Source organism: Oncorhynchus clarkii, chromosome 3, assembly GCF_045791955.1.
Source record: "Oncorhynchus clarkii lewisi isolate Uvic-CL-2024 chromosome 3, UVic_Ocla_1.0, whole genome shotgun sequence".
NCBI lineage: Eukaryota > Metazoa > Chordata > Actinopteri > Salmoniformes > Salmonidae > Oncorhynchus > Oncorhynchus clarkii.
In genome coordinates, this window is record NC_092149.1 from 67,291,327 (window position 1) to 67,317,876 (window position 26,550).

The following is a 26,550-nucleotide window of genomic DNA, read 5'->3' on the forward strand; positions in this document are numbered from 1 at the left end:
GACATGGCATTGATGTCATTAAATTAATATGTGGTATGATCAAAGACTATGACATTTAAAACTATAATATAAAGCGAAAGCAAACAAATATTCTGTCATTGTAAGCATAATGCAGCATTGAGATAATAGGTACTGTACATCATCTTCTGACGTATTTTTTGCACACATCAGACAGCATATGGCACATGACTAAACCCCTTTACTATGGGCAAACAATGTGTTTACAATCCAATTATATTCTCAGATTTAGTTTTGTATGATGTTTAATGAATAGGCTACTACTGCATAATAACTATTCACAAAGCAAAGGGACAGTGAAATTAAACTTCCTCGCTTTCGCCGGAACTATGGGAAGGATGTTGGGAAGGAAAGGTTGGGTTAAATGCGGAAATAAGACGCTCGCTGTGTAGGCTACAGTTGCAACCGGTGTGAGAGAAAATATGAGCACAAGACGCCTGCTATCTCGGACAGCGCTTGAGATCAGTCATGGATGATTCTGAAATCACCTAATTTTCTCCGACGCGTGGAACTGCTGAAGAAGTGTGCATTCTATCAATAGCACAACAAAAACTACAATCGGCTTTGTTTTGTTTTCGTCCATTCTCTTTGTAAATCTCTTGTTTTGAAAGCATGTGGTTGAATCCGGAGGAAGTTTTGCTGAAAAATGCATTGAAGCTTTGGGTTACCGAAAAATCTAACGAATTCTTCCTTTTGCAGCGCAGAAGAGGGCATGGGGACACAGGGGGAAAATTTACAGGTAATACGCCCCCTCCCATCTTCATCTCACTGTCTGTCGTCTGATTTCAGCAGCTTTGGCAGCCTATACGGATACACCAGTCTACGGAATACACTTGCAACACAGTAACAAATCATTTATAAACAATTTTGCAACTTGCCATTATCGGGGCAACAATGTATCACTTTAAATAGGCTCAGGATTTTTACACAGCATTACTTGGGAAACAAGTGTTTTCTCCATATTTGGTGTCGTCAACACCTTGGAGCAATAACAGGCAACTTTCTTGCATATAGTATTTAGACATTTATTTTGTTTCAGGTCTTCCTTGATTTCTTTAAGTTCGATACAGTGTTTGTCTGATGATGAACTTTGATAAGGTGCCACCTGGTCTTGTTTTTGTTTAATCACCATTGGGACTTTCATACTTAACTGAACACATCAAGGACAGGAGGATAGAGAGTAGACATCTCATAAAAGGAACAATATAAAAACGGCCCGGCAATTGGTTATGATTTACAGTATTTGTTTGTCACCATGGTGACAGGTAAGACAAAGCCCTAACTGTATTGGGGTTGGCTCTTCTTACAAAACCACACCATAGTATGTTTTGTTATATGAAGAGAATAACAAGTACAATATCAATTGGAAGAAGAAATCTATGATTCGATTAAGATAGAGGTTGCAGATGTTTTTATGTTCTATCACTTTGTGTCACTAACTAAAGTATCTTCTGCTTCCTATTTCACAAAGAGCACTTTGCTACAAGGGAATTTTTAGTTATTTATATACATAGGGTTTATTTTCTCTCTACATCTGAGCACACTGTACATGTCCATTGTCCACAGCCATACAAACTCAGTGAAATATATAAGCAGAACACAATACATGATTTACAGTAGTTTAAGTTGGGATTTACAATGTAAGCGGTTTGGTGACAAATAAGTTTGTGTTGCCAGGGTGTCATGGTTCAGAGCGGCAGATGGGCAGAGCTTATAGATGTGGTGTGGTCTGGAATGGGCAGTGCTCTAGGAGAGGGTTATTTGTCAGGAGTTCAGTTTGTCTTCCGTCCCTCTCCTCTTTTGTGGCGGGCGGTTGGGCGGGAGTGAGAATGCCAAACACTAGATAGTGATCTCATACAGACTAGACTGTAGCCTATTGAACGTAGTAAGCCTTGTCTTGCCTGCTGTGTGCTTATTACACATTTGATTGGCCAAATCATTAACAGACTGTTCTTGCTAACTTGATTTTTTATTGTAGTTGAGGGATGTAATGTGTTGCTATTAGGACTGTTTTTACTAGTGCTCCTTAAATGCTCCATTCTGTTGAAAATGGCAAAGAAAACCCAGAATTAAAACTAGACAAGAGGGACTAGTGTTTGGTGCCTTTGGCCTCAGTGGGAAAGCATGACCATGAATAGCAGTGGAGTTAAAGAGATACTATGATGATGAGTGTAGGCTCTGTTACCTCAGGGTATTCGTGAGCCTATCTGGTTCCATTAGGCTGATGACTGGTGGGGATGACTGGATGTGTAAGTTCTCCCTAAATGCTGGTTCCAGGGTTAATGTAGCCTTCGCAATGCCTAATAGGTACAAATTAGTTAGGTCTGGATGGAAATTGAAAGCTTGGGGTAGAGTAGTGCAGTTTCTCTTGAACGTCAACTGGGGTGTCACTGTCAACCATATTGGATGAGATGTTAGGGGCTCTGTATTAAGTTTGTATTTTTTAGACCATGGCTTTAGGGCTTCATATGTGGAGGATATGGGGGGGGGTCTCCAATCCAATACTATTAGCCATTGGTTCTAGTGGACCAATATAGTGACAAACAGAGAACAGCAATACTTGTGTTGAGTCTCTCAATAGCTTGTAAGCCTATGTTATGCTCTCACATAATGTGGCCATTATGAGACTGTTAGTGACCGTAAGTTGTATCAGTTTATGTCCTATCCAGTGCCAATCTTCTTCTGCTTGGCACCTCACTGTGGAATGTCTTGGTCTGTGATAGACATGGTAATGACTTTAGCCTTCTGGCGTTATGTGTAATAGGTACCTTTGTGTCCCATCTGCTTAAAGGCACAATTAAATTTATTTATTTATTTATTAAATTTATTAAATTAAATTGTAAACTTCCTGCTGCTCAAAAGTCATTCCACTAATGCTAAACATTGATTATGTATGTTAGAGTATATCTTATTAATGCCTTATGAGCTTAATACAATTGTCTTATCTTTTGAAAATGTGATTTCAGTTTATATGGGTTGGTATAATGTGGCCTCTCTCTCCCATATGTAAATGAGCTCATTGACATGTATGTGTTGTCAGATGGTATTTCTCAGTATTTTCTGGTCTCTTTCTGTGTCTGACTGCTCTGGTCTGTCCAGGTCTTCTGGTGGGAGCTCTGGACTCAGTGCTGGACTCCAATGCCCGGGTCACACCGTTCCGTATCCTACTACAGATGCCTGGGTCACAGGTCAGCTGGACAATAGCTTGTGGTAAGCTCTCTGACATTTCTCTCCTTTGCTTTCTATCTCTCTGATTCTCATATTTGTCTGTCTCTCTCTAGCTCTCTCTCTTTCTCTCTCTGTGTATCTATCTCTCTGATGGGTGTTGTATGTGTGTGTGTTGTTATACAGGTGCTGCTGTCGGAGAGATGAACAGACATTGGGACTGGCTGGTCCAGAACCTACTCCACTCTCTCTCAGTGTTTGAGAACAAGGAGGATGTCGCCAGCTTCGTAAAAGGGAAAGTCAAGGTACTGTACTATTAGAATAAGACCTACTATAGACCTGTGGTACACTGTAAATACTTTGTAGGCCTACTATCGAAAATCACAGTATTCAACCTAATCTCAACTGTTGATCTCTCTCCTCCTGACTTTCTTTTCTATTTGTGTCTCTTGCTCTCCTTTTATTTTCTCTTTCTCTCATTTATTTCTCCTCCTCCCCCAGGGTCTGATAGCGGAGGAGGTAAGGGGGAGGCAGGCGGCTCAGGAGGAGGAGCCTGAGAAGTTCCGGGAGGCGCTGCTGAAGTTTGAGCTATGTTTCGGCCTGCCCTCCTCAGAGAAGCTGGTCACCACCTACTCCTGCTGCTGCTGGAAGGGGCGGGTCCCCCGGCAGGGCTGGCTCTACCTCAGCATCAACCACATGGCCTTCTACTCCTTCCTGTTGGGAAAGGAAGGTCAGTCCCCTTAAATGCTCTTCCTTTCAATAGCACACAGAATAGCCCCCAGTATTACTGGTTGTGAACTGGTTGTGAACTTTTAATGTTTGACCGCTTCTCTCTCCCTTAGTGAAGTTTGTGATCCCGTGGGCGGAGGTGACGAGGCTGGAGCGGGTCTCTACGGGTCTCATGACGGACATGGTGCGTGTGATGACGCGGCGGTGCCAGTTGGACTTCTCCATGTTCCTGAGCCTGGATGAGGCGTTTGGGGTCATTGGTCAGCTGGCTGACATCGCCCTGCGACGCCTGCTGGACAGTGAAGGCCTGGAGCTGGACCGAGTCCTCCAGCAGTCCTCTAACATAACCAAGAGGTCAGCAGGCAACGCAGAAAAGTTGTATCGTATTGTATTGTAAAGGAGGGCAGGGGATTTTGTGTGGTTGTATCATTCGCTTTGTTCAGATTCACATCATCTGAGAGGATTAGAACAGTTGCTTGCCTGATTAATCAGTTTGATAAACAGTAATTTAATAAGGTTCTCATTCTTATCTGTTTTGGTCAAAAGAGACCTCATCAAGCGCTTCCTGAAAACCCCTCATATCTTAACTGATTTACTTCCCATTAGTTTCCGACCATCCTTTGTATAACCATAGCATCATAGTGCAACTGATCTTCCTTTGAGCCGAGAGGGACGTTCAGTCATGTTCTTCAGACAAACATTATATGAGGCTGATGAGCTCATAAAGACTTGTAAAGACCTAGACTTTGCCCCTAGGTGTTTCAGCCATAACAGGAATACAGCGTATCGTGTTAGTCTATGGGAAAATATATATATTTTTAAAATGTTCCTTCCTTCCACTGCCTGTGTATTGGGTTCCAGCTGGTCTCAGAACAGTTGTGTAGTGATTGATGGGCCGCGTTCCACGACACAGCACTGCACCATACGTTATAAATCAGTGTTTGTCTCAGTGTGACTGGAAGGCACTTCAGCTCTATCCTGTGGGAAATGATACCTTCGCTTGGAGAGGTAGCTCATAAATACACCCCTGTTCTTCGTTCAGTCTTAGTTCTGTGTGTGTGTGTACGTGTGTGTACGTGTGTGTACGTGTGTGTGTACGTGTGTGTGTGTCTAAGTTCCACCTGTAGTACATTCACCATAACATTTTCAGTTTCAGGTTTTGTGTGTAAAATGACAGCTTGCGGTGGTAAACATTGTACTTGAGCTAGGCTAGAGCATTTAGTTCTCTCTCTATGGGTGTAACAGACTGTTTAATAATTCATTTGGTAACTTCCTCACATTCAACCCTTCTCAAATGAATGATCTTTTTGTCCCTCCCCATCATTCAAACTAGTGACTTTATGTAAATTCCTCATCACAATACCATAGCAGGAAGTGAAAAATGACCTGACCTAAATTGTAGTGACCAAAATAGTCTGCCTTTATCTAATTGTCTGTGGGTACATGTGGATTATTTCAAGAGCAACTCTTTTTAACCTCGTATTCATTATCTCCATTATCTTCATTATCTCCAGCACCAAAACAGTGTCTACATTACTTCTTCTCATTTTTCTCTTGCACAGGCTTGAGGTACACTCACTGAACTCTAGCCACACACTCACACATACTACACTGACATTCCAACACACACACATACAGTAGTGTAAACTACTAACGTAAAAATACTTTAAAGTACTACTTAAGTCTTTTTTGGGGGGTACCTGTACTTTATTATTTATATTTTTAACTACTTTTACTTCACTACATCCCTTAAGAAAATATTGTACTTTTTACTCCATACATTTTCCTTGACACCCGAAAGTACTCGTTACATTTTGAATGCTTAGCAGTTGTAATGAATCCTCAGGTAGAAAAAGGTGTAGATTCACACGCAGATGTTTATTAAGCCTTCGCAGAAGTCAGGAATTGTGGTCACAGGCAATGGTCAAACACAGGTAGGCAGTCAAAAACAAACGATACCTCACAACCATACAAACAGAAATAAATGAACTAAATAAGGAGCTAGTGAGAAACAAACACAGGTGAAATCAATGACCAAAAATGAAAGACAGGGCTACGTTCCAGAACACAAAGAAACAGGGCTATGTTCAAGAACACAAGAAAAAGAACACAAGGTTGACTAAGAAAAGAAAAGCAGAACCTTACAGCAGGACAGGAAAATTGTGAAATTTAAGCACTTATCAACCGAACATCCCTGGTCATCTCTACTGCCTCTGGTCTGGTGGACTCACTAAACACACCTGCTTAGTTTTTAAATTATGTCTGAATGTTGAAGTGTGCCCGTGGCTTTCCCTAAATTAAAAAAAACCAAGAAAATAGTGTCATCAGGTTTTTTAACATCAGAAAATTGTAATTATTTCTACTTTTACTTTTGATACTTAAGTATATTTTAAAACAAATACTTTTAGCCTCATACTCAAGAATAATTTTGATTTTACTTGAGTTATTTTCTATTGAGGTATTTTTACTTTTACTCAAGTATGACAGTTGGGTACTTTTTCCACCACTGCAGATATACATTCACAATCTTTCACACTCTTCACATACGCTGCTGCTACTCTCTGTTTATTATCTATGCAGTCACTTTATCCCTACCTACATGTACACTACTGGTCAAAAGTTTTAGAACACCTACTCATTCAAGGGTTTTCTTTATTTAGACTATTTTCTACATTGTAGAATAATAGTGAAGACATCAAAACTATGAAATAACACATATGGATCATGTAGTAACCAAAAAAGTGTTAAACAAATCCAAATATATTTAATATTTGAGATTCTTCAAATAGCCACCCTTTTCTTTGATGACAGCTTTGCACACTCTTGGCATTCTCTCAACCAGCTTAATGAGGTAGTCACCTGGAATGCAATTCAATTAACAGGTGTGCCTTCTTAAAAGTGAATTTGTGGAATTTCTTTCCATCTTAAGGGGGTATACAGAAGACAGCCCTATTTGGTAAAATACCAAGTCCATATAATGGAAAGAACAGCTCAAATAAGCAAAGAAAAACTACAGTCCATCATCACTTTCAGACATGAAGGTCAGTCAATATGGAACATTTCAAGAACTTTGAAAGTTTCTTCAAATGCAGTTGCAAAAGCCATCAAGCGCTATGATGCAACTGGCTCTCATGAGGACCACCACAGGAAAGGAAGACCCAGAGTTACCTCTGCTGCAGAGGATAACTTCATTAGAGTTACACGCCTCAGAAATTGCAGCCCAAATAAATGCTTCACAGAGTTCAAGTAACAGACTCATCTCAACATCAACTGTTCACAGAACACTGGGTGAATCAGGCCTTAATGGTCGAATTGCTACAAAGAAACCCCCTACTAATGGACACCAATAGGAAGAAGGGACTTGCTTGGGCAAAGAAACACGACCAATGGACATTAGACGGGTGGAAATTTGTCCTTTGGTCTGGAGTCCAAATTTGAGATTTTTGGTTTCAACTGCCGTGAGACGCGGTGTGGGTGAACGGATGATATCTGCATGTGTATTTTCCATCGTAAAGCATGGATGAGGAGGTGTTATGGTGTGGGGATGCTTTCCTGGTGGCACTCTGTGATTCCTTTAGAATTCAAAGCACACTTAACCACTGTGGCTACCACAGCATTCTGCAGCGATACGCCATCCCATCTGCTTTGCACTTAGTAGGACTATAATTTGTTTTTCAACAGGAAAATGACCCAACACACCTCCAGGTTGTGTAAGGGCTATTTGACCAAGAAGGAGAGTGATGGAGTGCTGCATCAGATGACCTGGCCTCCACAATCCCCCAACCTCAACCAAATTGAGATGGTTTGGGATGAGTCTGACCACAGAGTGATGGAAAAGCAGGCAACAAGAGCTCAGCATATGTGGGAACTTCTTCAAGACTGTTGGAAAATGATTCCAGGTGAAGCTGGTTGAGAGAATGCCAAGAGTGTGCAAAGCTGTCATAAATGCAATGGGTGGCTACTTTGAAGAATCCCAAATGTAAAATATATTTAGATTTGTAAAAAAAAAAAAAATTGGTAACTACATGATTCCATATTATCAGGTATGAAGGTAAGACCCAGATGCAGACCACGTCGAATAAACATATTTCAACAGGGGCAGGCGATAGACAGGTCAAGGCAGGCAGGGTTCAGTAAATCAGATGTGGGGCAACAGTACCGGACGGCAGGCAGGCTCAGGGTAAGGCAGAGGTCAGTGATCCAGAGGGGGGCAAAGGGACAGGTCGGCAGGCAGTCTCAGGGTCAGGGGCAGGCATAGTGGTCAGGTAGGCGGGCTCAGAGTCAGGACAGGCAAGGGTCAAAACCAGGAGGGTGAGAAGAGAGAGACTGGAAAAAGCAAGACAAACTGGCAACAGACAAACAGAGAACACAGGTATAAATACACAGGGGATAATGGGGAAGATGGGCGACACCTGGAGGGGGGTGGAGACAAATCACAAAGACAGTTGAAACAGATCAGGGTGTGACACGTGTTATTTCATAGTTTGATGTCTTCACTATTATTATGCAATGTAGAAAATAGTCAAAATAAAGAAAAATCCTTGTGTGAGTAGGTGTTCTAAAACTTTTGACCGGTACGAGGTATTCAATTACCTCGACTACCCCGTACCCCTGAACATTGACTCAGTACTGGTAACCCTTGTAAATAGCCTCGTTATTGTTAATTTATTGTGTTACTATTTTTAATTTAGTTTAATTAGTAAATTATTATTATTTTATTTTTTTGTCCACCTATTTCTCCACCATTTTCGAAATATCCAATTGTGATCCAGTTACGATCTTGTCTCATTGCTGCAACTCCCAAATGGGCTTGGGAGCGACGAAGGTCGAGTCATGCATCCACCGAAACATGACTCGCTAAACTGCTCTCCTTAACACCCACTTAACCTGGAAGCAAACTGCTCTCCTTAACACCCACTTAACCTGGAAGCCAGCTGCATCAATGTGTCGGAGGAAACACCATTCAACTGACGATCGAAATCAGCCTGCAGGCGCCCGGCCCGCCACAAGGCGTCACTAGAACACGATGTGCCAAGTAAAGCCCCCCCTAGCCAAATCCTCCCCTAACCTGGATGACGCTGGGCCAATTGTTTGCCGCCCTATGGGACCCCCGGTCACGGCCGGATGTGACACAGCCTGGGGTCGAACCTGGATCTGTAGTGACGCCTCAAGCAATGCAATGCCTTAGACCGCTGCGCCACTCGCGAGGCTCCAAATGGTAAGGGCTGCACCTGTTGTATTCGGCGCATGTGACAAATAAGATTTGATTTGAAAACGCGTTTCTATGATCATTGGTTAAAAAGATAAGAACAAAAGGTCCTAAACCACCAGGGTACGATTAAAAATAAAGAAACTGTGATTTTCAAAACCTGCAATGAGTTTCTAGCCACAAGGAGGGTATTTTCCTGCTCCCCACGTCACCGTGAATCTCATAGTGTTTGAAAATCAATATTTTTTAAATGTTTAAACTTTTGATGATGTCATTGAGTAGAAGCAACAAGGCCTTGAGGATTCACCCACAATCTATCATTTACACTCTCCTTCTCTCTATCCTGGAGGTTGAATTCCTAGCTGTCACTCATTTGCAACAGAACGTTTCACTGTATCTCTTTCCCCCCTGCCAGCTAAGTATCTCTTTCTGAGTGTCCCTCTAACTCTTCCCCCTCAGGGTTCTGGAGGAGCAGGCGTTAAGGACGTATGTCCTGGCTCTATTTCGGCTACCACGGGGCGAACGTCTTCAGGAGGTGGCGCTGTGTTCAGTGTGGACGCCCCATGCCCGCTGTCACACGACAGGAACACTCTTCACCACCGACAGCTACCTATGCTTCGCCAGCCGAGAGGAGGGCCACTGCAGCCTGCTTATCCCTCTCTCAGAGGTACCCATTGTACCATATTGCAGTGCCTCCCTATTTGATTTATAGAAAGGTCTCACACAAAAATCCCTCACAAGTTCCCCTAGCTTAGCTCTTAAGGTTAATCCAGCCTTCCCAGAGGAGAGCCTTTATCAGTGTACTGCAGTGTATTTTGGAGGGGTGGTGTATTTTGGCTACATACTATGTTGACCCTGCTTCTCTGCTGGTTAAAGTGTAACGCAGGTGGAATGTGGCTACTGCTGTTTACACAGTGTTGTTGGAAGTGTTAGAGTTTACACCTTTAGCTTTACCATGGTTATCTACATTATATACCAGTCAGTCATACATGAAGCTATATATAGATGTATGTATGGCTCTGCTATACATAAAAGCTATTCATAGTTTATTACTGTGTTATTACTGTTTTACAAGTAAATAGCGCTACAGTTATTTATTTGGCTGTTCACCTCTGACCCCTGTCTCCTCCTGTTTTATTGTCAGGTGATCTCCATAGAGAAGGCGGAGAGCACCAGCCTGCTGCCAAACCCAGTAATCGTCAGCGTGAGGGGTAAGAAAGCCTTCCAGCTGATCGAGCTGCAGGACAGAGACAGCCTGGTGAACGGCCTGACATCACGCCTCAGAGCCCTCCAGTGGAAACACTCCATGTTCCGCAGCAAGAAATCTCTGGTATGATACAGCAACACTACTAACTGCTAAATGTCTGTTGTCAATTACACACACCACATCTCATGGTGATGCCCAACAGGCCTAGTCCACAAAGCAGAATTGCTGCATATTAATTGTGTATATTTGACTAATTCTGGTGTTTGGCTGCTCCAGACCTCCTCGTCTCCCTACTACACCTTCTGCTATGACACCATGTACTGTGATGGGGAGGATATCGAGGAGAGAGCACTACGTCAAACAGTGAACACAGAGGCTCTGATGGCATGCTATCATCACTCTCAACCTGACCCCAACAACAGCACGGCTGTGAGTATGGAAACTGGCGCACCATACGCTGTAGCCCTGATATGAATAGGGCCTCTTATTATGGTGTTTAGATAGCAGATACCATAATAATGGTGGCTGCAGCCATATCAGGACTAGATTGGCCAATGTGTTTTCAGTCTAGGTGTAACGGATGTGAAACGGCTAGCTTAGTTAGCGGTGGTGCGCGCTAAATAGCGTTTCAATCGGTGACGTCACTTACTCTGTGACCTTGAAGTAGTGGTTCCCCTTGCTCTGCAAGGGCCGCAGCTTTTGTGGAGCGATGGGTAACGATGCTTCATGGGTGACTGTTGTTGATGTGTGCAGAGGGTCCCTGGTTCGCGCCCGGGAATGGGCGAGGGGACGGTCTAAAGTTATACTGTTACATAGGCTTGATGTTTAGCATTGTGAATTAGGACTGGTTTAAGGTTTAGCTTGGTTTCCAGTTTCTAGTTGAAATAGGGTGATTCTTGGATTCCGGTGGTAAATGCTGTCCCTTGATTTTGGCACCATGTAAAAACACTTTAAAATTACAAAGACATTACAAATAAATGTTATATTTATTTGACTGTTATTTAATAAGAGCATATGTAAGTCCTTTATACTGCAAAACATTTATTTGTATTCATTGTAAAAAACTACTGGGGGCAAGCAAATTGGCTTGTCCCACTGGTGATATGTAGAGAGAGGTAGAGTGAAATGTTTTGGGGATTTAGTGATATCTATCTACTATTTTGAATCCTAGACAGTGAACAAAAGTATTTAATATATTGTATAGATCAGCAAAAACAAATAAGGCTATTAAAATACCCTATTTTTACCAGTACCAGTGTGTGTCACTCAGTTTTATGTCATTGGTGTTACCGCCTTATTTACTGCTGCTCTTTAAATAATTAAAGAACAGCAGTAAATAACAATAGTTGGGCTATAGACAGGGAGTACTGGTACAGAGCAATGTGTCAATGTGTGGGGGCACCGGTGTCGAGGTAATATGTACAGTCGTGTCCAAAAGTTTTGAGAATGACACAAATATTAATTTTCAAAGTTTGCTGCTTCAGTGTCATTAGATATTTTTGTCAGATGTTACTATGGAATACTGAAGTATAATTACAAGCATTTCATAAGTGTCAAAGGCTTTTATTTACAATTACATGAAGTTGATGCAAAGAGTCAATATATCCAGTGTTGACCCTTCTTTTTCAAGACCTCTGCAATCCGCCCTGGCATGCTGTCAATTAACTTCTGGGCCACATGGCAGCCCATTCTTGCGTAATCAATGCTTGGAGTTTGTCAGAATTTGTGGGGTTTTATTTGTCCACCCGCCTCTTGAGGATTGACCACAAGTTCTCAATGGGATTAAGGTCTGGGGAGTTTCCGGGCCATGGACCCAAAATATCGATGTTTTGTTCCCCGAGACACTTAGTTATCACTTTTGCCTTATGGCAAGGTGCTCCATCATACTGGAAAAGGCATTGTTTGTCACCAAACTGTTCCTGGATGTTTGGGAGAAGTTGCTCTCGGAGGATGTGTTGGTACCACTCCCTTGGCTGAGAAGCAACCCCACACATGAATGGTCTCAGGATGCTTTACTGTTGGCATGACACAGGACTGATGGTAGCGCTCACCTTGTCTTCTCCGGAAAAGCTTTTTTCCGGATGCCCCAAACAATCTGAAAGGGGATTCATCAGAGAAAATGACTTTACCCCAGTCCTCAGCAGTCCAATCCCTGTACCTTTTGTAGAATATCAGTCTGTCCCTGATGTTTTTCCTGGAAAGAAGTGGCTTCTTTGCTGCCCTTCTTGACACCAGGACATCCTCCAAAAGTCTTCACCTCACTGTGCGTGCAGATGCACTCACACCTGCGACAATTTTTAGGGCCTTCCTCTGACCCTGCCTGGTATAGAGGTCCTGGATGGTGGGAAGCTTAGCCCTGGGGATGTACTGGGCCGTATGCACTACCCTCTGTAGTGCCTTGCGGTCGGAGGCCGCAGGCAGTTATGCAACCTGTCAGGATGCTCTCGATGGTGCAGCTGTAAAAACCTTCGAGGATCTGAGAACCCATTTTAAATATTTTCTGTCTCCTGAGGGGGAATAGGTTTTGTTGTGCCCTCTTCACGACTGTCTTGGTGTGCTTGGACCATGTTCGTTTGTTGGTGATGTGGACGCCAAGGAACTTGAAGCTCTGAACTTGCTCCACTACAGCCCCGTCGATGACAATGGGGGCGTGCTCGGTCCTCCTTTTCCTGTAGTCCACAATCATCTGCCTTGTCTTGGTCACGTTGAGGGAGAGGTTGTTGTCCTTGCACTACACGGTCAGGTCTCTGACCTCCTCCCTATAGGCTGTCTCATTGTTGCTAGTGATCAAGCCTACCACTGTTGTCATCAGCAAACTTAATGATGGTGTTGGAGTCGTGCCTGGCCATGCAGTCATGAGTGAACAGGGAGTACAGGAGGGGAATGAGCACGCACCCCTGAGGGGCCCCCGTGTTGAGGATCAGCGTGGCGGATGTGTTGTTACCTACCCTTAACACCTGGGGGCGGCACGTCAGAAAGTCCAGGATCCAGTTGCAGAGGGAGGTGTTTAGTCCCAGGGTCCTTAGCTTATGGCGTTGAATGCTGAGCTATAGTCAATGAATAGCATTCTCACACAGGTGTTCCTTTTGTCCAGGTGTGAAAGAGCAGTGTGGAGTGCAATAGAGATTGCATCATCTGTGGATCTGTTGGTGCGGTATGCAAATTGGAGTGGGTCTAGGGTTTCTGGGATAATGGTGTTAATGTGAGCCATGACGAGCCTTTCAAAGCATTTCATGGCTACAGACGTGAGTGCTACGGGTCGGTAGTCATTTAGGCAGGTCACCTTAGTGTTCTTGGGCACAGGGACTATGGTGGTCTGCTTGAAACATGTTGTTATTACAGACTCAGGCAGGGAGAGGTTGAAAATGTCAGTGAAGACACTTGCCAGTTTGTCAGCGCATGCTCGGAGTACACGTCCTGGTAATCTTTCTGGCCCTGCGGCCTTGTGAATGTTGACCTGTTTAAAGGTCTTACTCACATCGGCTACGGAGAGCGTGATCACACAGTCATCCGGACCAGCTGGTGCTCTCATGCATGTTTCAGTGTTGTTTTCCTCAAAGCGAGCATAGAAGTTATTTAGCTTGTCTGGTAGGCTCATGTCACTGGGCAGCTCTCGACTGTGCTTCTCGTTGTAGTCTGTAATAGTTTGCAAGCCCTGACACATCCGACGAGCGTCGGAGCCGGTGTAGTACGATTCGATTTAGTCCTGTATTGACACTTTGCCTGTTTGATGCATAGCGGGATTTCTGATAAGCTTCCGGGTTAGAGTCCCGCTCCTTGGAAGCAGCAGCTCTCCCCTATAGCTCTGTTTGAATGTTGCCTGTAATCCATGGCTTCTGGTTGGGGTATGTACAGTTGAAGTGGGAGGTTTACGTACACCTTAGCCAAATACATTTAAACTCGGGTTTTCACAATTCCTGACATGTAATCCTAGTAAAAATTCCCTGTCTTAGGTCGGGACAGCAGGTAGCCTTGTGGTTAGAGTGTTGGTCTAGTAACCGGAAGGTTGCAAGATCATATCCCAGAGCTGACAAGATAAAAATCTGTTGTTCTCTCCCTGAACAAAGCACCCTTTAAATTGTTTAACTTGGGTCAAACATTTCGGGTAGCCTTCCACAAGCTTCCCACGATAAGTTGGGTGAATTTTTGCCCATTCCTCCTGACAGAGCTGATGTAACTGAGTCAGGTTTGTTGGCCTCCTTGCACACAAACGCTTTTTCAGTTCTGCCCATAAATGTTCTATAGGATTAGGGTCAGGGCTTTGTGATGGCCACTCCAATTCCTTGACTTTGTTGTCCTTAAGCCATTTTGCCACAACTTTGGAAGTATGCTTGGGGTCATTGTCCATTTGGAAGACCATTTGTGACCAAGCTTTAACTTTCTGACTGGTGTCTTGAGATGTTGCTTCAAAATATCCACATCATTTTGCATCCTTATGATGCCATCTATTTTGTGAAGTGCACCAGTCCCTCCTGCAGCGAAGCACACCCACAACATGATGCTGCCACCCCCGTGCTTCATGGTTGGGATGGTGTTCTTCGGCTTGCAAGCCTCCCCCTTTTTCCTCCAAACATAACAATGGTTATTATTGCAAAAAAAATTCATCAGACCAGAGGACATTTCTCCAAAAAGTACGATCTTTGTCCCCATGTGCAGTTACAAACCGTAGTCTGGCTTTTTTATGGCGGTTTTGGAGCCGTGGCTTCTTCCTTGCTGAGCGGCCTTTCAGGTTATGTCGATATAGGCCTCGTTTTACATTGGCTATAGATACCTTTGTACCTGTTTCCTCCAGTTTCTTTTTTTATTTATTTAACCAGGTAGGCTAGTTGAGAACAAGTTCTCATTTGCAACTGCTACCTGGCCAAGATAAAGCAAAGCAGTGTGACACAGACCACAACACAGAGTTACACATGGAGTAAACAATAAACATGCCAATAACACAATAAACAAATCAATGACACAGTAGAAAAAAATATAGTCTATATACAGTGTGTGCAAAAGGCATGAGGAAGTAGGCAATAATAGGCCATAGGAGCGAATAGTTACAATTTAGCAGATTAACACTGGAGTGATAAATGAGCAGATGATGATGTGCAAGTAGAGATACCGGTGTGCAAAAGAGCAGAAAAGTAAATCAAATAAAAACAGTATGGGGATGAGGTAGATAGGTTGGGGGGGCTATTTACAGATGGACTATGTACAGCTGCAGCGATCGGTTAGCTGCTCAGATAGTTTATGTTTAAAGTTGGTAAGGGAAATAAAAGTCTCCAACTTCAGCGATTTTTGCAATTTGTTCCAGTCACTGGCAGCAGAGAACTAGAAGGAGAGGCGGCCAAATGAGGTGTTGGCTTTGGGAATGATCAGTGAGATATACAGTGCCTTGCGAAAGTATTCGGCCCCCTTGAACTTTGCGACCTTTTGCCACATTTCAGGCTTCAAACATAAAGATATAAAACTGTATTTTTTTGTGAAGAATCAACAACAAGTGGGACACAATCATGAAGTGGAACGACATTTATTGGATATTTCAAACTTTTTTAACAAATCAAAAACTGAAAAATTGGGCGTGCAAAATTATTCAGCCCCCTTAAGTTAATACTTTGTAGCGCCACCTTTTGCTGCGATTACAGCTGTAAGTCGCTTGGGGTATGTCTCTATCAGTTTTGCACATCGAGAGACTGACATTTTTTCCCATTCCTCCTTGCAAAACAGCTCGAGCTCAGTGAGGTTGGATGGAGAGCATTTGTGAACAGCAGTTTTCAGTTCTTTCCACAGATTCTCGATTGGATTCAGGTCTGGACTTTGACTTGGCCATTCTAACACCTGGATATGTTTATTTTTGAACCATTCCATTGTAGATTTTGCTTTATGTTTTGGATCATTGTCTTGTTGGATTGATAAAGCCAGTGACTGATGTGGTGTACTCCTCAATGCCATCGGAAGAATCCCAGAACCCTATTCCAGTCTGTGCTAGCAAAACAATTTTGTAGTTTAGCATCTGTTTCATCTGACCACTTTTTTATAGATCGAGTCACTGGTGCTTCCTGCTTAAATTTTTGCTTGTAAGCAGGAATCAGGAGGATAGAATTATGGTCAGATTTGCCAAATGGAGAGCGAGGGAGAGCTTTGTACGTGTTTCTGTGTGTGGAGGAAAGGTGGTCTAGAATGTTTTTCACATATAACATATAACACTGCTAAACAGTATACATGATTGATTTATTTGTTCCAAAGTGTATTGGTGTTAGTCAATTTAAATTAAGGTAAATAACATTGTGAGCAAAATTATTAATCATATCGGTTTAGTAAATTATTTTTAAAGAATTGAGGAACTTTTGTGGCATTCATTTCATAAAATACTAATTTACCTAAATTGTCTCATTGGTGTTACCATGATTCATGTTACTACTCCTAATGGTCGCACAAAATTATTTAAAGTCATTAAGCTACCATATTCGTAGATTTAGGATGGAAAGATGTACCCGCATACATAAAAAACAAATGCCAACGTAATTCAAGAACGACACAGCAACTCCTTTGCTGTTGTCATACCAAAAATGTAGTAGAACGAATCAGAAACAGACTGGAAACCAGGGTATGCTAAATGTGATAAAGTGTGACTCTGTACATCTCTTTTATTATTTACACATATTGATCCCTGTTCTCCCCCTGGCTGGCATCCTGGGTAACTTGACCTCCTAATACAGGCCACGGCTATTGTGGTTAATAGTGCTAAGAATGTGCTTACAGTACTATATTCAATTTGCTGAAGGTTATGTGTGTGTCCTGTAGACCATGGAGCAGGTGAAAGAGCGTCTATGGGAGGACCACTTCCCGGAGTACGGTCGAGGCGTCCACATGTTCCGCACAGAGAAGATCCAGAAGCTGGTTGCCATGGGGATACCAGAGTCGCTACGGGGAGAGCTATGGATGACCTTCTCTGGTGAGGGACGGAGGAGTCTGAGGTTATTGGTTACTATATCAACAGGCCACATACACTACATGACCAAAAGTATGTGGACACTTGCTCGTTGAACATCTCATTCCAAAATCATGGGCATTAATAAGTTGGTCCACCCCTTTGCCGCTATAACAGCCTCCACTATCCTGGGAAGGCTTTCCACTAGATATTGGAACATTGCTTGCTTCCATTCAGCCATAAGCATTAGTGAGGTCGGGCACTGATGTTGGGTGATTAGGCCTGGCTGGCAGTCGGCATTCCAATTCATCCCAAAGGTGTTAAATGGGGTTGAAGTCAGGGCTCTGTGCAGGCAAGTCAAGTTCTTCAACACCGATCTTGACAAGCCATTTCTGTATGGACCTTGCTTTGTGCTTGAGGGCCTTGTCATGCTGAAAAAGGAAAGGACCTTCACCAAACTGTTGCCACAAATCTGTATTCACAGAATTGTCTAGAATGTCATTGTATGCTGTAACGTTAAGATTTCTCTTCACTGGAACTAAGGGGCCATGAAAAGCAGCCCCATTATTCCTCCTCCACCAAACTTTACAGTTGGCAATATGCATTCGGTTAGGTAGTGTCATCCTGGCATTCGCCAAACCCAGATTCGTCCATCGGACTGCCAGACGGTGAAGTGTGATTCATCACTCCAGAGAACGCGTTTCCACTGCTCCAGAGTCCATTGGCGGCAGGCTTTACACCACTCCAGCCAACACTTGGCATTGTGCATGATGTTCTTAGGCTTGTGTGCGGCTGCTCGGCCATGGAAACCCTTTTCATGAAGCTCCCGACGAACAGTTCTTATGCTGACGTTGCTTCCAGAGGCAGTTTGGAACTCGGTAGTGAGTGTTGCTACCGTTGACTGGCGATTTTTACACGCTTAAGCACTTGGCGGTCCCGTTCTGTGAGCTTGTGTGGCCTACCACTTTGCGGCTGAGACATTTTTGCTCCTAGACGTTTCCACTTCACAATAACAGCACTTACAGTTGACCAGGGCAGAAATTTGACAAACTGACTTGTTGGAAAGTTGGCATCCTATGACAGTGCCACGTTAAAAGTCACTGAGTAAGCTCATTCTACTGCCAATGTTTGTCTATGGAGATTGCATGGCGGTGTGCTCCATTTTAAACACCTGTCAGCAACCGGTGTGGCTGAAATAGTCAAATCCACTAATTTGAAGAGGTGTCCACTTACTTTTCTATATATAATGTATATTTAATGGTAGAGTGATGGTTAGGGTAGATATTTGTATATCCCCAAAGGAGGGAGAGAGAGAGAGTGCTGTTCTGTTCTGTTCTACTGCCTACTTTCCGTTTCTTTCCTGTGTACTGTACCATACCTAGCAATTCTAGTATGTGCCATTTTATCTTAAAGTTTGTGTAGTGGCTTTTACCAGGCAAGCAGTTCCCTTTTTTAGAACATTGTAGAGTCCATTCTCTGGGACCCTACTTTGTCATAACTGTTAGCATCAAATTTAATGTAATATGGAATCCAGAGCAGCAGGATTTAGTGGGCATACAAATAACTTGTGACCACATCTCCAATGGAAACAAGCAATTAGGCCTGTGAGCACCCTGCACACACTGCACCAGAAACAGACAGGCAACCGATTGTGGCTTCACCACTCACTGGGATAGAACTGAACAGACTGTTTTATTTGGCCCCATATCAAACTATCCTAGGTCCATGTTTACTCCCTCTCGATGATCTGAAAGCATCCTTTCACATCCTAGAGGGGGAGTCAACAAAGGGAAAGAGCTAGTTTTTAAAAAACAAGCCTTGTCCCAAAGTAATCTCGGTTAACCCAGAACTAAAGTCTTGCGTAATCCCAAAGTAACCCCTACCTTTTTGGTGTTTGCAGATCTGAAAGAACCGGAAAGATGATTTATCCATTCCTTTTAGATCGAAAGGAAAGGGAAAGGGAATGTTGTTTGACCAGGCCTTCATGTATGTAGTTATATGCTGTTGCTGTGTAACACTGATACCTTTCCCCCTGGAAACGCAGATGCCTCATCAGAGTTGGCATCCCACCCAGGCTACTACTCGGGGCTGGTGACAGAGTCTATGGGGCAAAGCAGTCTGGCCACGGAGGAGATCGAGAGAGACCTGCACCGCTCTCTGCCAGACCACCCCGCCTTCCAGAACGTCAAAGGTATTGCCGCGTTGCGCCGTGTCCTCACCGCATATGCCCACCGCAACCCCAAGATTGGCTACTGCCAGGTAAGGTACCCACCACCATACAGTATGTCACAGTGTGTGCACATGTGTACAGTCAACTGTATAGTGTGTCCAGTGTCCATAACCATACAGTTACAGACAATATAACTGACTGTCTGCCTGTCTGTCTTTTTAGTCGATGAATATCCTGGCATCTGTGCTGCTGCTGTACACTAAAGAGGAGGAGGCCTTCTCACTGCTAGTGGCTGTGTGTGAGAGAATGCTACCTGACTACTTCAACCGCAGAGTTATAGGTGAGATGTCAAACTGACCTGTATAGGTTTACCACTGCTACTACAGTACTTTTACTACAGCGATGGTTTGTTTACTTCAGCTAGTATTGTACATTAGAGAAGTACTATCAAAGACACAGCAGAGAGACTATTAGTACACATGCATTTTCCTGTAGAGCTGTTCTGGTGTTTAGGTGATTTGAATGTGGTTTCCTTGTGGCATGTTTATTCTGTCAGGGCTGTTTTTCTGCCCCGACTGCCATTGGAGCCAACAATATCCAAAGGCTTTCTTTAGCCATGTGAAGCGTGTGCTGAAACACAAGCTAATTTCCTCTGCTTTGTGTTGCTATTTATTTATGGCGCATATGAAATGCGTTCAAAGTAATTTCCTCTTCCTTTAACTGTTCTGTCTGAATGAGTGTCTGGCCTGTTCTACTTTGAAAGGGCAGTTGTTTACTTATTCTCCTTAGAAAATAGATTGTTAATCTCCAGGCAACTTCCTGGCTCAAATAGTCTTTAAAATATAACTTATCTGGGATATTTCACAATGAGTATACATCATGAGTATGCACCCATAGTATTTCCATGAGAACAAAACCCATTTCCTTCGATGGGATACAAAATATGTTTTATTTTATACTTCTATGTGTGTTTATCTATAATATTGTAGATTTCCACTTGTGTTTGAGTTTGCAGGTGCTCAGGTGGACCAGTCAGTGTTTGAAGAGCTGATCCGGGATCGTCTTCCCGAGCTGGCCGAGCACATTCCCGACCTCTCCCCCCTCTCTTCCATCTCCCTGTCCTGGTTTCTCACCCTCTTCCTCAGCGTGCTTCCCTTCCGCAGCGCTGTCTGTGTGGTAGACTGCTTCTTCTTTCACGGCATCAAAGCCATCTTCCAGCTGGGGCTAGCTGTGCTGGATGCTAACGCTACGGCACTGTGTGCTAGTGCAGACGACAGCCAGGCACTCATGATCCTCACTGGGTAATGCTTGACGGAAACAAAAGCCTGCACACACTCTGTAGACAAGATTGGCCAACCCTGATGTGTGGGATGTTAATAGTTAATCATGCCTTTTATTTTCACTCTTGGCTCTGTCTGCAGTTTTCTGGACCAGGTGAAGTACGATGAGGATCCATCTCCCCCTACCCCTCACCCTCTCTCGTCTCAGAGTGGGGAGGAGGAGGGCAGACCGCCTGTTAAACAACACACCCTGATCACTGACCTCATCGCTGACTCCTATGAGGTAAGACGGCACTGCAATATTCCCTCCACACCACCAGAGGGTTGTAGTGACAGTGTGGAGCTGATCTTTGTTCTCGTTGTGTGTTCTGTCTTGTCAGAAATTTGGAGACCTGACGGTGAGACAAATAGAGAAGTTGCGATGCAGACACCGGATCCAGGTTCTCCAAGCACACGAGGACACCACCAAGGAGAATGCGGTGGTTCTCTCATTTCACATAAACAGTCACAAACCTTATGCTTTTCCTCTCCAAACTTCTCTGACCTTGCCCCTCCCTCTCTGTGTATTTAGCTCAGGGTGGTGACCCCAGATGTCTCTCTCTCCCCTGAAAACCTGGCTGATGTCTACGACCTCTTCAAGGTACTTCAGTTCAATTCAATACACCTTCATTTATCTCCCCAGGACCACTAAGAAAGGCATTGCCAGAACACAATAATAACATCCTCTGCTTATAGTCCAACTGTACAACAACACTTCTGTTTCTGTTTGTCTTATAGACAGAGCACTTCATCAACCTGTACTGGGGCGATGGGGGCACCACATTGGCCCTCCAGCACCATGACCCAGGCCGGCCCTATGTGGAGCAGTACAGAGTGGACCGGGTCCAGTTTAAGAGCCTGTACATGCTGCTGGTTCCCTGGCTTTGTGGCTTTCATACTGACACCGTAGCCCACCGGACCTTCACACTACTGGACCAGGACAGAGACTCACTCATCACCTTCAGAGAGTTCGCTGGGTGGCTGGGTATATGAGCGAGTGTTTGTGTGTGAAAGAGAAAGAGAGGGAGGTTGTGTTTCTAAAGGGAGGGAGAGTAAGTGAGTGCCTGAAGAGAGACTGTGTGTAATATGAGTTTGTGTGCGTGACTGTGCCTGCGAGTATATACAAAAACCAAGAAAACATACACCAGGCTATCTCACATTCAAATTCCCTTGTAAGGCATATAAGTCATGAACATTGGAAACCTGCCCACTATGCTTTTATGGGCATCTGGAATTCAGCCCACAAAGCTTTTATGGGAATCAATATCCAGCCAAGGCTTTTAGGAGTAGATGTTGTGTACAGTACAGTGAGAACCACTGAAGTTGAGGAAGATCAAGATGATGTAAATTCACCTCTTAAACTCACACATCTGAAGGGTTCCCTCTGTGGCCCTCTATCATTCAGAATAAACACTAACCTAGAATTTACTGACAGTATAAGCACTAACCTTTCATTTATTGACACACATTGTGATTTAAGGCCAATGACATTTCTGTGTGTGTGTCTCTCCGTTTCAGATACGCTATACTTTGAGGAACTGAATGAAAAGGTCAGACTACTGTATCGTTTGCACATACCTCCAGGTGGGTCACATAGTCTTCCTGTGGTGTTGTGCTTCTCTTTCATGTACTTTAGTTGGACATGCTATTATCTTTAAATAACATGTGCACTTTGTGATAACTGCTGATGTAAAAAGGACCTTCTAAAATATATTTGATTGATGAATTAACTAGAGATGAACATTCTTCATAATGGGACTGTTTCCTGTAGCTCTGACTGAGAGTGAGGATGACCCATCTCCACTGAAGAGCCCTCAGCTGTCTACTACCGGACCACTCCATGTAGAGCCGCCCAATGGTAAGTATTCACACACTGTTCCAGATTCACATTTACAGCGCAGGTCTGTTTAGATTATCACCTTGATGTAGCTCCTGATGTGTGTGTTCATGTTGAAGGGGAGATGAGAGACTTTCAGGAACAGTTGAAACAGATGTTGAAAGACCTGGCTAAAGAGAAGGAGAAGGATGTGGAGCAACCTGTACCTCCAATGAACCAGGTACATACAATAAAAAAATGAATTAAATCAGGGATCTATTAAACAAAGAGTCATTGAAAGATACTAAGTAAGTCATAATAAACTTGTATTATTGTTTTCTACAGAGGGAGTTCATCCAGTTCTGTAAGACCCTCTACAGCATGTTCCATGGCAACCCAGACGAGAATGAGCTCTTTCAGGCCATCGCTACAGTGACCAGCCTGGTGCTGCAGATCGGCGAGGTCGGGCACCGCAGCCGCTGCTCAGGGTCAGAGGTCAACAGCGAGGGTGGGGCCGGGGACGAGGTAGAGGACGATCACAGGGAGGGGAGTCAAGAAGAACATCCCGTCTTCAGCACCAAAGAAGAAGAAGAAGGAGAGAGAAAGGAGGGGACCAGCAAGAGTTCAGGGTCTGAGAGTCAGAGCGAGTGGGCGGTCAGCTACGCTCAGATCCTGGCTTCTCTCCTCACAGAACAGCAGCTAGTCAACTTCTTTGAGAAACCGATGGACCTGTCAGCAAAGGTGGCTGAGGCAAAAGTGAAACAGTACCATGAAAGGGCTGGTCTGCTTATGCTCCAGCAAGGGACCAGCTGATTTCAACATGACCAACAGAACCTCGATGTGAGAACCACAGTGTGACCCAATACTGGGCTTCCAATCTAGTTTCTTATCTAGCTGTCCAGGCACCTTTGTCCCCAATAAGTGTTGTCTGTGTCCTCCGTCTTAAAAGGATGAGTGGGTACCAAGAGTCCGTATGTGCCTATATTGAGTCGTTGGTCGAGCACAAAGGAGAAGTAATGTAGATGTGTAGGTCTTCCTCTCCTGATGTAGCCGTGAAGAAAGGTGGCCTTGTCTTTTGGGATCAACAACTGTCTGAAAGCAGGTTAACCATAACCAAGACATGCATGATAATCAAGAGACTACATGATGCATCAGTCATAATCATATATACTACTGTGAGAACGTCACACACCATGCACTACACATAGCACCATGAAAAGGGTTATTTTTCGTTCAGTATTTATACACACGTTTTCATTCTGCTTCATCCGGTCTATGAAATGGGAACAAACTCAAATGTGCCCAGTTTTAGTGACATTTTACTTGACTTAACATTTGCTGCCTGGTTGGTGATACACTTGTTTGCCATATTGTCCAATCAAGTAGAGCAGACAAGTGTTCTTTTCTGCCCAAATATGTTATGCGTGTACGCCTGCAGTGTATCATTTTGGCAAGCTTTTTCATGTTCCTTTTTTTATATGTAGCCCAAGGAGTCAAGAACTATTAACTGCCAAATGTTTGTCATACAATAATGGACATTGGAATCTTGCTTTTATGTGCGACACATTAAAAATGTGCACCTATATATTTTGTCAAATCACATTCGTCACGGTTTACAGCAAGTATAAAAGGTGCAGCGAAATACTTGCGCTAGCTCCTCAACAATGCAGTACATTAATCAATAGTGTTTATCCTGTATTGATTGAATGATTTTGTTCTTTAAGAAGTCTTATTTTAGGTGTTCTAAAACTGTTTGAGCCTTATTATTCTACCAAGCATATTTCTTCATTCAAGCCTTAAGTCTAAGTGACCAGTGTTATGTTATAGACTAAAGTCCTACACACTTTCTTAAAATCAGTTGATACTAAACAAACGGAACTGCTGTACCTCAGATTTAGTTGAATAAGTCTTCTATATAGAGAACTTGATTTTTCCATTTCAAATCAGTGGTGGTGATAAATTGAGGTTTTGGTTATTCCAGAACCAGTCTGATGCCTTCTAATTGACTACAGATGCACCTTGATGTTATTCGTAGTGCACACTCACAAGTTCACTTGATGTGCATTATCACAAATCAGGCCATTTATCACTTCTTTAACGTGTCTGCTGCAAAATATCGGACATTGTTTTTAATGATTTACAAACAAACCATGTTGCATCCTTGTCTTATTCAATGTATTGCATAGACCAGTGGTTCCCAAACTTTGTATAGTCCTTTATCCCTTCAAACATTCACTGAGGTAAAGTTGGTTTTATATTCACACATTCGGCCATTCAACAGACTAGGTATGATTTATTCTATAAATGTCTAGCATACTTTTACAACCTTTCTTTTGAGGAAAGATTCCAGTTTGGATTTTATAGAAATACATAAAATGTCATTTAAAGCAGTATAAATCAATAACTAATTAAATAACACAAATTTCTTGTTAACAAACTATAGTTTTGTCAAGTCGGTTAGGACATCTACTTTGTGCATGACACAAGTAAGTTTTCCAACAATTGTTTACAGACACATTATTTCACTCATAATTCACTGTATCACAATTCCAGTGGGTCAGAAGTTTACATACACTAAGTTGACTGTGCCTTTAAACAGCGTGGAAAATTCCAGAAAATGACGTCATGGCTTTAGAAGCTTCTGATAGGCTAGTTGACATCATTTTAATATATTGGAGGTGTACCTGTGGATGTATTTCAAGGCCTACCTTCAAACTCAATGCCTCTTTGCTTGACATCATGGGAAAATAAATACAAAAAATCAGCCAAGACCCCAGAAAAAAATTGTAGACCTACAAAAGTCTGGTTCATCCTTGGGAGCAATTTCCAAACGCCTGAAGGTACCAAGTTCATCTATACAAACAATAGTACGCAAGTATAAACACCGTGGGACCACGCAGCTGTCATACTGCTCAGGAAGGAGACTCGTTCTGTCGCCTAAAGATGAACGTACTTTGGTGTGAAAAGTGGAAATCAATCCATGAACAGCAGCAAAGGCCCTTGTGAAGATGCTGGAGGAAACGGGTACAAAAGTATCTATATCCACAGTAAAACGAGTCCTATATCGACATAACCTGAAAGGCCTCTCAGCAAGGAAGAAGCCACTGCTCAAAAACTGCCATAAAAAGCTAGACTACAGTTTGCAACTCCACACGGGGACAAAATAGCATACTTTTTGGAGAAATGTCCTCTGGTCTGATGAAACAAAAATAGAACTGTTTGGCCATAATGACCATCATTATGTTTGGAGGAAAAGGGGGGATGTTTGCAAGCCAAAGAACACCATCCCAACTGTGAAGCACGGGGTGGCAGCATCATGTTGTGGGGGTGCTTTACTGCAGGAGGGACTGGTGCACTTCACAAAATAGATGGCTTCATGATGGAAAATTATGTGAATATATTGAAGCAACATCTCAAGACATCAGTCAGGAAGTTAAAGCTTGGTCGCAAATGAGTCTTCCAAATGGACAATGTCCCAAAGTTTAGAGGTTGACCGATTAATCGGATTGGACGATTAATTAGGGCAGATTTCAAGTTTTCATAACAATCGGAAATCGGTATGTTTATTTTTTACACCTTTATTTAATCTTTAACTAGGCAAGTCAATTAAGAACACATTCTTACTTTCAATGACGGCCTAGGAACGGTGGGTTAACTGCCTCGTTCAGGGGCAGAAAGACAGATTTTCACCTTGTCAGCTCGGGGGATCCAATCTTGCAACTTTACAGTTAGTCCAAAGCAACTAGTCCAAAGCAATAACGACCTGCCTCTCTCTCGTTGCACTCCACAAGGAGAGACTGCCTGTTACGCAAATGCAGTAAGCCAAGGTAAATTGCTAGCTAGCATCAAACTTATTTTATAAAAAACAATCAATCACTAGTTAACTACAGATGGTTGATATTACTAGAGTGTCCTGTGTTGCATATCATCTGACTGAGCATACAAGCATCTAAGTATCTAACTGAGCGGTGGTAGGCAGAAGCAGGCGTGTAAACATTCAT

The 26,550-nt window shown here is 43.1% G+C and overlaps 1 protein-coding gene across 1 annotated transcript; it reads left to right on the forward strand.

Annotated features, from left to right (window-relative positions):
• Positions 1 to 380: 380 nt before the first annotated feature.
• Positions 381 to 24,134, forward strand: LOC139401936 (TBC1 domain family member 8-like). Its single transcript, XM_071145958.1, has 20 exons — positions 381 to 757; positions 3,118 to 3,228; positions 3,370 to 3,488; positions 3,685 to 3,913; positions 4,026 to 4,266; positions 9,581 to 9,788; positions 10,266 to 10,451; positions 10,605 to 10,757; positions 17,118 to 17,268; positions 19,289 to 19,503; positions 19,637 to 19,754; positions 20,430 to 20,715; positions 20,836 to 20,977; positions 21,075 to 21,173; positions 21,266 to 21,334; positions 21,472 to 21,718; positions 22,252 to 22,317; positions 22,505 to 22,591; positions 22,690 to 22,790; positions 22,895 to 24,134. The coding sequence occupies exons 1-20, from the start codon at positions 631 to 633 to the stop codon at positions 23,360 to 23,362; spliced, it is 3,423 nt and encodes a 1,140-aa protein (XP_071002059.1). The 5' UTR covers positions 381 to 630; the 3' UTR covers positions 23,363 to 24,134.
• Positions 24,135 to 26,550: the final 2,416 nt, after the last annotated feature.